Genomic DNA, 13,081 nt, shown 5'->3' on the forward strand with positions numbered 1-13,081 from the left:
TAACTCCCCCCGCCCCAATCCCCAGAAAGATGCAGCTTTTCCATTGTCTTTCTTCAGCTTTCTGGTTCCACATACCTAAGAAACATTGAAAACTCACTTGCAGACCAAAACCCTGCATCACCCTTTATTACATCAGCAGCAACAACAACAAAGTGAAATCCAGTCTCAGCTCTCGGCACCCGGCCTCAAAATTGTGTTTAGCAAAGGGGTGAAAGTGCAGCAGAAACATGTCTGGCTGAGGTTGCTGCTCAGCCAAAATAGATGCATGAAAGACCTTCCATGAACATTACCCTTTATGTCTGCCTGTGCAGTGCCACATTTGGATGGGTTGGTGTTGTCTGGTTGCCCTTGTCACAGCTGTATGACTTGGTTGGACAACTCTCTTTTGACACCTGGGATGGTGCGGGTTTGTCTCATTTTGTGCCGATCTTTGGTCAAGCTGATCTTTTAAGTTTGGCATTTTTGTTTTCCCAGCAGGAGGTTTGGCTGGAAAGGCTAGGAGCAAAGTTTTGAGGTGAATGGAACTGATTCAGATCAAATGCTGGTATTGTACAGCATCCTTTTTTTTTTTTTTTAATGTTATTCTCTATCTTAAGACATACAACACTGACGCCCTTAATGCAGGCATGAAATGGGTTGGTTGAAAGAGGGAAGAGATGGTTTGAACTGTAAAGAACAAGCAGGCAACATTGTCTTAAGCTTCGATGGTCAGAAACTATGAAATTCCTTTATGAAGAGCCAGCGAAAGATTGCAAGCCCCCAAGCATGTCTGATTTTACCAACTCTATCAGTTGGTCTAAAAAGATATCACCTCCTTGCTTCGCTTGGCATGAATGAAGTGATTTATGGAAACTGGAGGAAAACATTCTTTACAATTCCCATTGGCATGCCAGAGGAGAAGGGGATAAAATAAAACTTTATTTAGCCAAGAGTCTAGCAGTGCTTACTTGAGCCCTCCCCTTGCTGGAATAAAACCTCCATGCTTAGGCTGACATCCTGCTTTGGTGCTTTAGGGGTTAAACCCTCTTCAGAGAGTATTAGTGGGGAAAAAAGAAACTGAAAGCTGTGCTGAAAAGCTAGTAGGTGAGACTGGGAGTTGCCTGATCTATTTTATCTTTTAAAAGGGCAAGCTCTGAATCAAGCTATGTGAAGATTGAGTGAGATGTGAAAGCTTGACAGTCACACATACAGGAAATCTTGAATTATCTCTGAGCTTCCTGGAAAATGATGTCGTGAGGTTATCGTAGTATTTACGTAGTGATGATCCCACAGTTCTTACTGATCAGCTTTGAAAATGTGTTCTCTAGCAGCACCTCAGTCTTGGGTGGAAATGGGCTCGGTTGGGTTTGTTGGAAACGCTTGGCAGCGTCACCTGGCAGTGATGAATAACTGAGCACAGGGAACGGAGCCTGGGCTGTTTTCTTTATCATGGGGGAAAAGGTTTGCTTTGTGCAGGGAATGTTTTTATACATTCCTGGCAGAGGCTGACAAACTTCAAACTCTTCCAGTCCCCAAGCAATTTAAAAATGTCTTCTTTAAATAGAGCATTGTGGAAGGAGCCCTGGTATGTCTTTAGGTCAGAGTCTGTCTTTTTTCAGGGGGAGGAGATAGCAGGAAGGGATGGAAAGCTGCTCATCTCCTCCTAACCCCTTGCTGCTTTAAAAACGTGCTGGAATTGGGCAGGGTTTTTAATTCTTGCTAGCCCGATCCTCCCTTTCTTGCTCTTTTCAGTCTGAAGTGAAAGGAAACGTGTCTGCTGTGAGCACTGCAATAGCAAGGCCCCCCGCTCGCACCCCAAACCCATGTGAACAGCTCCAGAGTAGTCCATGGGAGTGACACCAGGGAGCAGAGAAAAGCCAGACTTCGGCAGTAGCGCTAAATTTCGGAGGTTTTGTTCACCCGAGATTCCAGGCGCAGGAATTGCTGGTAGCTGGCCAAGGAGCTTGGATGGCAGCCTACCTGTTCCTCCGCTCCGCTCAGCCTGCTCCCTCCCCCCGCCTTTCTTGTTTTAATTGCATAATATGCTAGAAAATTATCTGGATTTGGGGCTTATTTTTAACCAGAAGAGGCTCGCTTCACCCCATCTGGTTTTGGATTTACCACACAGCAAATGCTTTTTGAAATTCTTGTAGCACCGAAACCCTGACTTCTTTAGCCCCCTCTTCTGCTTTCCAAGGGTCTCTTTGCTCTTCAGTGTTTGTCAGTCATTTTTGGTGATGTTTAACTACGTTGTCTGTCTGCTGAACTGGTGTGCGACCATCAAACTGTGTCAGACCTGTCTAGTGCAGTTGTTTTGCAGGCATTAATCCCACTGGGTGGATTGGGAATTGTACTCAAATAAGGAAGGAAAATTTTGCCTTCCAGATGATAGCTGCATAATGTGAGATGGGTCAGGTCTGGGGTAAAAAATCGATATGGCCGTTGCAACTTCTTTCTGGATACCTATGGCTAGAAAGCCTCTTCCACTCCTCTTTCCCTTTCCCTCTTTCTCTTTCTCTTTCTCTTTCTCTTTCTCTTTCTCTTTCTCTTTCTCTTTCTCTTCCTCTTCCTCTTCCTCTTCCTCTTCCTCTTCCTCTTCCTCTTTCCCTTTTCCTTTTTATTCTTTTTTTTTTCTTTTTTCCCCCTCTTTAAACAAGGCAAACTTCTTCGTGCCAGAAGAATTTGTGAAACAGAGGGAGGGATGCTGGAATGAACAATGAACCTGGAGATCCTTGTGATCATATTAAAAGAGTGAGTGGGCTAGAGCTCCAGCACCTCACCACTCTACCTGGGAAAATGAGAGAGCATAACGTTAGGTGATGCTACTGTCACAGCACAGCAACTCCTTCATTCCTCTGCGTTTGGGGGGATCTTGGTGTCACAAAAATAATGGTGACAAAATGAGGTTGGGACTGTGCTGTGTAGAGGAGCATTTCCAGGCACTCTGAAGCATCCTGGAAGAGATGGCACTGGGGACTGAACTGCCCTACTTAATCTTAGCTCAGAAATAATTTATAATGCGGGGCAAGTTTGGTAAAATCCCCTTTGTTTCCTTCAAAATCTGCCATCCGACTAGCAGCGGAGTATAGTGCAGAGAGTGGTCTTGGGGATTAGACTAAAAGACTTGACAGATCATCTTCTTCATCTGTAATTTATCTAATTCTGAGTATAATAACTGCATTTCCTGCTCTGGTAGTTTAGTCCTTAGGCGATCAGCTAAATAAACCCATATGTGTATATCCTGGTGTACCAAAGGGCTGGATCTCCCAACCTCACGGGGGAAGTTTCTCTCAACACACAATTGCTTGAGCCTCACCTCCCTTCCCCCGTGAACACACTTTTGAATAAAAAGAGGAAATTCATTGTGAGAACTTCGGTGCTTTACATTTGTATTCCCAGGCATAGCTCTGCCTCAGCCAGGGAATGTAAGGAAACGTTCAGTACAGTGCCGGTGGCTTGTGCTGCTGTGGACAGGTATTTGCTTAATGTAAGGAAGGGGAAATTTGCTGCCAAGCATGCCAGATCTTGAGTATTATAGATGCTGTCTGAATTCCTGCTTGGAATTTACCAGCACAGCCGTGCCTAAGCATGGATGGAACAGAGCCCTGCGTTAGGGTGGCTGCTGCGTGCTCGTCACGCTGCTGTGGGCCAAGGCCGAGTTACTGATGGGGAGAGATGTGCACCTGCTTTGCTGCCTTCATCAGTCTGCTCTCTTCCCTTGCAGATATATGTTGGGGAAAGGAGGAAAGCGGAAGTTTGACGAGCATGAAGATGGGTTGGAAGGCAAAGTGGTGTCTCCCACTGACGGTCCCTCTAAGGTGTCTTACACCTTACAGCGTCAGACTATCTTCAACATTTCCCTTATGAAACTTTATAACCACAGGCCATTAACCGAGCCAAGCTTGCAAAAGACAGTTTTAATTAACAACATGTTGAGGCGAATCCAGGAAGAACTCAAACAAGAAGGCAGCTTGAGGCCCATGTTTGTGGCCGCTTCGCAGCCTGCCGACCCTCTCAGCGACAACTTCCGCGAGGCGCAGCCGGCGTTCAGCCACCTGGCCTCACCACCCCTGCTCCCCGCCGACTTGGTAAGCACTATGCCCCTGGAGTCCTGCCTCACCCCGGCCTCTTTGCTCGAGGACGACACTTTTTGCACTTCCCCGGCTGTCCAGCACGACGGTCCGACGAAGCCACCACCTCCTGCTCTCCAGCCAGTAAAGGACAGCTTCTCCTCAGCCTTGGACGAAATCGAGGAGCTTTGTCCAGCACCTACCTCCGCAGAGGCAGTAGCAGCTGAATCAGCAGCCGGCGACTCTAAAGCCCAGCCCAGCGAGTCCAACATCATCCACAAGCCCGAGGGCCTCCCGGAGAGCAGAACGGCTGAATCCAAACTCATGGACCCCCTGCCTGGCAACTTTGAGATAACAGCTTCCACAGGTTTCCTCACAGACTTGACCCTGGATGACATTCTGTTCGCTGACATTGATACATCCATGTATGATTTTGACCCCTGCACGTCTGCCACGGGGGCTGCCTCAAAAATGGCTCCTGTCTCAGCAGATGAGCTCCTAAAAACTCTCGCTCCGTACAGCAGTCAACCAGTAACTCCAAATCAGCCTTTCAAAATGGATCTCACAGAACTGGATCACATCATGGAGGTGCTTGTTGGATCTTAAAAATATTAGAAATATAGCAACTTTTGTTTTGTCTTTTTTCTTTTTTTTTTTTTTTTTTAATTTTAATTTCAAGTACCAGTATATACACTTGGTAGTATTTCCATAGTCCCTCCCAGCCCCGATTCACAGCACTGTGCATGCATCCTTGCTTGCCTTTTTTGAAAAGAAAAGGATCACACTAGTTTTTGCTTCGAGCAGAGTTGGAGTGCCTTCATCCATGTATGACCACTTCTAATGTATTTTTTTTAAAGTGGTTCCTCAAGGAAGACCGACTATCCTGGTATAGGAAAGAATATGTATTGTAAACAATGTTATGTTATTACAAAAAAAAAAAAGAAAAAAAGGAAAAAAAAAAGGTAAAAGCTAAGCACAAGGATTATGTTGGGGAAAGCTGTAAATTGCATGTGCATACTTGTCTATTTTTTCTATAAGTTTTATTGCAAGAGGTAAAAAATTTTATTATTTAGATAATCTCAATACCATTTTAGCCCTGTATAGGTTGACTTTAGCAATTCAGCCTTTTGGAGGCATTAACCTGCTCCTCTTTAAGTGTTGCATTTACATGGCTGTTTAGAAACTGCTGCCCAAATTTATTTTATATTTTTGTACAGATTCTGCAGTTTATGGTATTGTTTTTTCTAAAAACAAATGCTGTTTATACACACAAAAAAATAGCTATTTTGATAGGATTTGCTCACATAGTTCCTGCATAATTCAGATGTACAAGAACCACTTGTACTTTTATACAGAGTTGTAATGTTTTATATGTGTATGGTGCAAAGAGAAAATTGGATCAAATAAGCCTGCAGTCGGTTTCCCTGAATGCAAACAAAAAAAAAAGTGCTTTAAGAAAGGGCTGGGAGCTGCTTCTGCCGGAGTTTCACAAGTGTTTGCTCCCTGCTGTACCCACTGCGCACTACTGTGATTCCTGAAACTTAGAGCCATGTCCTTTTCCAACACGTATGTGAAGCAGTTGGCAGGAAACAGTTGTGGAACTTCACCCCTGGAGGTCCTGAGCGCTGCCGTGGCCGCAGCTCCCGCTCCGCGGCCGGGCGCTGTCCCCGAGCCTGCCCGCCCTGCCAGGCCCCCATCCCGCCTGACATGGAGCCTTAACCCGGCGGAGATCGGCACCTCCTCACCTGGAGCTCCTGGGAATGGTGTTGGGGGGAGCACCGTGCCCGGAGCCCGCCGAGAGCCCGGGGCATCTCCCTGACAGAGCCCACCGAGAGCCAGCCACCCGGGGCATCTCCCTCCAGCCTCCCGGGGCATCTCCCTCCAGCCTCCCGGGGCATCTCCCTCCAGCCTCCCGGGGCATCTCCCTCCAGCCTCCCGGGGCATCACCCTCCAGCCTCCCGGGGCATCTCCCTGACTGACGCGCACGGGCAGAGAGTGGGGCTGGGAGCGTCGGCTCGCCCTTTCTTGGAGCATTTCTCCTCCCCTCTCCCACCTCACTGTGCTAAGTGCTGAAAAAGGCAGCTTCAGTATTACTGCAGTGAAGCTCATCTCGTACCTGCACTGGATGGACTTGCTTTGATATCCGTTGCTGTCGAAACTGGAGCCAGTCGTGTGACATCACTTGGCATCTCGTACAGAGTTGGGTTCTTGTATCAACTGTGTTACCTGCTTTACACTTTATAGACCCGTTTTACAAGGAATATACAGACACAGCTTTCTATGCATGGTCCCCTCCCCCGTAACACCTGAGAAGTCTTCTTACTGCACCAATAGCTATTTTTATTTTTCTTCCCTAAGTTCGTTGTGGTGTACATTTAATTTAAAAAGAAAAAAAAAAAAAAAAACCGTTTGCAATGTATCATGCCTATTGCTGAAGTTGCTACGGCATTTTAGTTTTCCAATGGTACTTTAGTTGTCGAGTGCCGGTTACAACCTATACTGTTGACATGCCTATGGCTTCTTTAGGAATAACTTTTATATTTATTTAAGAAATTTTAAATTATGTTTTACGTCATTTGGCAATATTCAGTCAGTTCTGCTCCCTTCTTGTCATGGATGAAATTGGGTCTTGCCTGCCTTTTGAGGAGGCGGCTTTTTATAAATTGGCACTTTAAAACAGGCCATATATATTTATTAGTGTATAGATAGATGTAACATAGATATGCACACAGGCACAGGATGAGAGCAAATACATTTTTGCAATGAAGGAACTCCTAATGGAAATGAAATGCATCATGTACAGCTGCGAAAGGCGCTTCTGGCTCCCAGTTCATCTGTCAGGGAGAGACGGGGGTGGGGGAGGAGGGGGGCACTGGCCCAGGGGGGTGGGTTTGCTTTCTTCTTTTTCCCAGGCTGAACTCTGTGAAGCACTGGGGTGCTGATGGATTTGCAGTCATTACACAGACTAAAGACAAAGGAAGGTATTGCTTCAAACGGAGAACCATTGACCAAGTGTAGCTTTAGGGACCAGGGGAAGGGAGGGTGGGGAGGGGGGGACAGCTCCAGCTCCCACCCAGCCCTTGTTCCACAGCAGTCCTCGGCCCTTGCAGGAGAACCCACAGCCTTTCTGTCCCTGCACCTCGAGTACCTGGGAACACAATCCTGCACAAACCTGGAACAGCACCAGGCTCACACGGCAGCTTGGTAGGTGCTTGCCATACCATGGCTAAAAACTGATTTGCAGGATGCTGGAGCTGCCTGTCTTTTGGGATTACTTAAGTATTTACACCTGCAGAAATACCACTTGCTAGGCAAAAGCTCCCATCAGTGCCCTTCTCAGAGACCTGTGCTGTTAAGGGGAGTCAGCTGAAGTTTTTGTACCCAGAGAGCAGGAGCCAAGCTCTAAATCCAGTTTGCCACTCGGGCAGTGTCCGTGGCTCCTTGGTGCTGAAGTGCATGTCCTGGGGCAGAATCCCTCCAGGAATCCCACAGGACAAAAACCTACTTGATTTATGGGACTCAGCAGAAGGTTGGGAAGGCTGGTGCAGGCCTGGATTGGAAGGGCTGAGCTGTGGCTTTCCCCCTGCACAGTCCCTGACTCTCTAGCTGCGCCTGTGCTGTGGTCCCAACAGCAGCCAAGCATGGAATTTCTCTGAGACCTACACCAGGGATGGAGGTTGACATTAACGTGCAATGAAGTGACAAGATGGGAGCAGAATAAGAGGGCTTTGGATTTGAAGTGATTTTTTTTTCTTAAATTATTTATTCTTTTTTTTTTCTTCTGTAAATATATTTATTTTATTGTGAAGCTAACAACATCTGGATTGTAACATGTACAGAATGTATGGTAGGAATGTATCCTCTTGTAGGAATGTAAATCTGTATGAAAAAGGGTATGGGAGCCAGATTCAGAAAGAATTAATTGAGTTCCAGTCAGGATATGCATGGATCACAGGATTATTTTTTCCCTATACTCTTTTTCTAATATGGGTCTGGTTGTTTGAAATATGCAAAAAAAGGTATGGAGGAGGGACAGGGTTATGTTCAAAATAAGTCCTAATCGGGCTCCTACCCCCCACTGGCTGCTTGAGAGGGGCCTCCCTTGGCACGCTGCTGGAATCTGGAATCTGCCACTGAAGGCAGGAGCAAATGCAGTCATCTCCATCCTGCTGGCCTGGGAAAAGTTTAGAATTTTTTTTTTTCCCTTATTTTTTTAAACACGCATGGGAGGCCCAGCAGAATTCCCTGGGGCCGGACACCCGTAGAAGGGGGCAGGATGTTCCCTCCGGCCCCAGGAGTTGTGCCAGAGCCACGTCCTTGCCCGGAGGTGGGGCCGGCCGGGACGTCCCGTACAGCCCAAAGCCCCGGCTCTGTGCCCGACCAACCGGGCCCGGGGCTCCGCCGTCCCTCCGGAGCCCTGGGAGCAAAGGGAAGTGGAGCATCCCTGTGGGAGAGAGCGGCTTCGCAGCGCCGTCTGTCCGGGCATCCCTCCGGCACCGCCCGCAGCCGGCTGGGAGAGCAACGCCGCCAAGGCACCGCCCGCAGCAATCACCGTCAGCAGAAATTCGGACCGTGGGCAAGGTAATTCGGTTTTCCCTCAACGCCGTCTGGTAAGAGCCTGGGCTATTTAATACTGATAATTTTGAATCCAAAGTTTACACTTTCTTACTGTTAAATTGAGTATATAGCAATGGGTCCTGTCTGACAAATGGTTGAATTCATTCTGGCATGTTTTGAACATTTTATTCTTGTTACAGGGTTTCTTTTGGTTTGGTTTTTTGTTCTTTTTTCTCCCCGAACCCCCAATCAGGCTTCAGTATCCTGCTTCTGTGCAAATTGCTTTCAATATTCTATTAATTAATGAGACTGAACATTTTAAAATAAATTAGTTATTTTTAAGCACTTTTTTCTTTTTCTGAAAATAAGCCTAATGCAAGTTCTGGAACCTCTTTGAAAACACAAATTGCAGATAAAATCCCAACCTCAACTCCTATCTAGTTCTGAGTGTATTCCATACTAGTGCCTGCAAAGGCCAAGATTCTGGAAAAGGTGTAAATAGTGTGACATGTTCAGTGCATGGTTGTTTGAACAGGGCTTGTTATTGTCAAAAAAAAAAAAGGAAAAAAAAGAAAAAAAAGGAAAAAAAAAAGAAAAAAAAGGAAAAAAAAAAAGAAAAAAGGCTGTATTTCCCCTTCCCCTCCCACAGACCTTAGAGCTGTGCCTTTTCTATGCAATATTACAGACATCTGAAACCAGATTACTGTATTCACATGTAGGTATGGGCTGTAATCAAAAAACCAATTGGACAAATGTACATGGAAATGAGCAGTCTTACTTTTGTAGTTTTATATTATACAATAAACAATTAAAATAAATTCCGGCTCTGTTCTTTCCCTCCACGAAAGAGGGCGGTCAGGGGAAGACAAGACCCCATGAGGGCTGCAGGAAGAGGGGAGGTGTTCACCCGCGGGAGGTGGCAAGGGACAGGGGAGGGACAGCCCGGTCTGACCCCGCTCCACCTGACAGAACAAGAGGAACATCGCCGTGTGCGAGGCCTGTTCCTGCTGTGAGGCTTTCGTCCCCCCCAGCACAGAGAGGTGCCCGTGGTGGCCGTTCCCGGACGACGTGTGCCGAGCGATGCTCGGGGCTGTGAGCGGCATCCCAGGCCGGCCCGGAGCGGGACCTGCCCGCTGCTAACGCACGGAACGCACCGTCCCTCAGGCCATCAAATCCCAGCAGGAAACATCTGACACCTGCATCCCGCGCTTCGTTTATCAGTGCCCTCCTCCCCTCCCCACTCCTCCAGGTGCCTGGTGTTCGCTTTCAGGGCCAGCCGGGAGGGAGGTCTCGCCCCTGCCTTTGGCTCCCTCCAGCCTTTTTGTGGCCGTGCTGCGCAGCCCCGGGGCGCCCTGGGCTGGCCCGGCTGCGGCGCTCAGCTCATGAGTCACCCCCTGCGCACGCCTCGCCCGGCCTCCCACACCCTCGGGAGCACGCCTGCTCCATTTTGGATTTCCAGAGAGCCGGCGAGCTGTCCCCGTCCCGGCGTGCCGCACGCAGCGCCCCGGCTGCGGGCAGCTGGCTCGTGTGAGGGCGCAGCGCCCCGGGCTCGGCACCAGCTGCCGCCCGGGGACAAATGGCTGCGGGGACACGGGGGACAGAAAGGCAAAGAAGGGAGAAGTGGGAGAATGAAAGGCGGCCCCGGGATTGGATTTCTGTCTGCTCAGCAAGCGCAGGGGTGAAGCGCAGCCGGGGCTAAGCGCGAACCCTTCCCCGGGGGCTCGGCTCCCACCCGGGCTCCGCGGGATCAGCTCCCGTACGGACACGGCCAGGTGCTGGGGCGCTCATCCGAGGCAGGGCCGGCGGAGATGCCGCTGTTGCACTCCGAAGCTGCCCCGGTTTTGTTGCCGCCTACCTTTTAAGAGTTTATTTCCTCACTTGTGACTTGTCAGTGGGAGCTGCCTCCAGCGCAGAACGCCCAGGCTCCTCACAGAGCCCTTCTTCCCCCTCCTGAGGTGAGCAGCTTCCCACCCGCTCCAACCCCCCAGGTTCCCACCTCAGGGGGAGCAAACCATTGCTCTGGGCGTTTAAGGTGGGGTACCCGTGCGGGGAGCTGCATCTCCCCTCAGGGTCTGCCCCGACGCGAGGGCAGCTCCGGGCATTTGCCCGCAGGCAGCCCTTGCTCTGAGCCCGCCGTGCGGGGAGCAGCAGGAAGGGGGAAGCGGGCTGGAGTTCGGCACGGGCTGGATGAGGCTCAGGTCCGAGGTACCTCACACCAGCACCACAGCGGAGTGAGGCCCTTACCCTGTTTCTCGAGGTGACAGGGCTCTGGGGTACCCTGGGGACCGAAGGACACTCCCTCCCTCCCTCGGGTGGTGCCACTGTGCCCCAGGAGTGGCATTTCCAGGCAGAGGAGGCACCACAGCCCAGGGCAGTGGCTCGTTTCAGCAGCATCGGCCCAGGTCTGCGTTCAGCTCTGCAGATGCTCGGCAGCACGAATCAGGGCAGAGACTCCATGGCTAACAAGAGCCACACCAAGCTCCTCTCTGGACCTGAGTAAGTGGAGGATCAGGGAGCTGAGGCCACCAGCTTTCAGGGACCTTGGTCAAGTTTATGCTGTGTGGGCAGAAAGACACTCAAACATGGCACTGAGGCAAGGAGGGGACGGCAAAAGTGCCCTTGTGCACCACGCTGCTGGTGGCCTCACCCAGGAGGGGTAACACTCCCTGCCTCCAGCCTGCACATCCATGTGGGACACGTGTTCCTCCAACACTGGCATTAGGAGCCAGCCCTGCTCACACAGCACAGCCAGCTTCCCTGGACCACACACGTCTCGTACTCACCAGAGGAAACACAGCAGGGAAAAATCATTGGAGAAAGAAATCCCCTCCTGCCACAGGCAGTGCTTCGTAGTGCTGCTGTGAACCACAGCAAACCCATCAGCTGAGACAGGTCTGCTGGGATGCTGGCTCCACGGCTGAGCTGTGCAAGGAGCTGCTTCTCCTGGCTCCCCCTGCCCCTTTCCACCCCACCCCTCTCCTCTGGGCTCCTTGTCCCCTGCTCCCAGTCAGCCCCGGGTCCCATTTGTCTCCATCACTGGTGGCTGCAGGCTCCTCTCCCTGCCTGGTCCTTGCATACATCATCTGCCTCCTCTCCTGGCAGCTCCCTCCTTCCACAGCTCCCCTCCCTTCTGAAGAAACTGCCTTAGCAACTGGCAGCAGGCCAGCAAGATCATGGGTTTTCCCTCCCACCTTTCCTTCTCCTCCAAAGAATGAAGTGGCCAGGGAGGGGGAAGGAGCCGTAAGGCCTCGTGTGCAGCAGTCCCAGGGGTTCTGCGTGTGGCAGTGGGCTGGGCACACCTACTGACTTCCACATCTCATCCTCCGGCACTCCAGGTGTGCCAGGTGCTCTGGGGTCAGGAGCAGGGAGGTTTTCTTTTAGTCCTCAGTCTCTCTTTCTTTTTCAACCAACATGTCCCCAAAAAACAGCTGATTCCTCCCCAGCCATCTCCAGGTCTAGAGACCTGCCAGGGGAAGGCACAGAAGGAACAGCTTCCAAATAGCCCATTTCTGCAAGGACTTCCTTCCATTCTTTTGGCCCTGCCTTCCCCACCTCATGCTACTCTCCCTGGACTATTTCCTCTCCCGTTTCCTGTCCTTTTCCCCCTGTTCACTGGGCTTCCTTCCTCTCGACCTGTTCCTCCCCTTGCTTTCTCGCCGTCACACGGTTTGGCCTTCGGTACTTGCCTGTTTCCTGGTGTGAGCAGGGATGTCATGGATTGTGTGCTTGTGCCAAGCTCTGCATTTATTAGAGAGGGGGAGGAAAAAGAGAAACAAAAAGCCTCAACCCCTGGAAGCTTGCTAGAAGACAATACTCAGGTAGGGTAACATTGCTTTTGCTTTCCTTGCACACTGCCTTACTGCCTGCATGGAGGAAGGATTATTTGGGCTGCTCCAAAGGGACTTCACTGCCTGGCTTGCAACCCTTTGGCAGAGCTAATTTGGCCAGCCTGCTCCTTCCTGGGGTGGGGGTGTCTGCTGGGGTGGGAGGCACAGAGGGATAAAACCCCCTTCCCCCTGCCCTCATAGCAGAAAAAGGCAGCTACCACCGCCCTTTCCCTGCCTGCCAGGGGTTAATATCCTGGCAGCCAAAGTGGCACCTTACTTCAACCAAAGGTTTCCACCTAAATCCTTCCAAAGTGTCGCACAAAGTGGTCTGCATTTCTTGCCCTCCCTGCTGCTTGGTGGGAAAACTTGGTGAAGCAGATCTGCCCAATATAACCCTAATTAAGGGATGTGATGGGGAAAGTAGGAGACCCCACTGGGAAAATCCAGAGGGGCCACAAACCCAGGGTCTGTGGATGAAGGGGCTTTGAGTGCTGACTGATTTAGCAGCAGCATTTTCATGTGAGGCTGGCTCAGGACACGAACAGAAGGGGGGCTCCATTTCCAGCCAGTTTAAAGCCCAGCCCTCTGCTCCTGCACCTCTTTCTGCAGCCAGAAGTGCAAAGAAGCTGCTTCTGCCACCCTGAGTAG

General features: G+C 50.3%; 1 protein-coding gene and 1 long non-coding RNA gene across 6 annotated transcripts in view; one reads left to right on the plus strand and one right to left on the minus strand.

The window, feature by feature from the left end:
* SERTAD2 (SERTA domain containing 2) overlaps positions 1-5,134 on the plus strand; it is a 75,250-nt gene extending 70,116 nt beyond the window's left edge. For all 5 annotated transcript variants that reach the window (XM_068186378.1, XM_068186381.1, XM_068186379.1 and 2 more), the window contains one exon: positions 3,704-5,134. In XM_068186378.1, coding sequence (XP_068042479.1) covers positions 3,708-4,655 — 948 coding nt within the window. In that variant the 5' untranslated portion in view covers positions 3,704-3,707 and the 3' untranslated portion in view covers positions 4,656-5,134. The remainder of the gene's footprint in view (positions 1-3,703) is intronic.
* Positions 5,135-7,726: 2,592 nt separating this feature from the next.
* Positions 7,727-12,604, minus strand: LOC137471822 (uncharacterized). The gene is made up of 2 exons (XR_010997876.1): positions 11,390-12,604; positions 7,727-8,667 (listed from the first exon to the last, which is right to left on the minus strand). It is a non-coding gene; the product is annotated as an uncharacterized lncRNA (long non-coding RNA).
* Between the last annotated feature and the right edge of the window lie 477 nt (positions 12,605-13,081).

The sequence above is a fragment of the Anomalospiza imberbis genome, chromosome 3 (assembly GCF_031753505.1).
Source record: "Anomalospiza imberbis isolate Cuckoo-Finch-1a 21T00152 chromosome 3, ASM3175350v1, whole genome shotgun sequence".
Lineage (NCBI taxonomy): Eukaryota > Metazoa > Chordata > Aves > Passeriformes > Viduidae > Anomalospiza > Anomalospiza imberbis.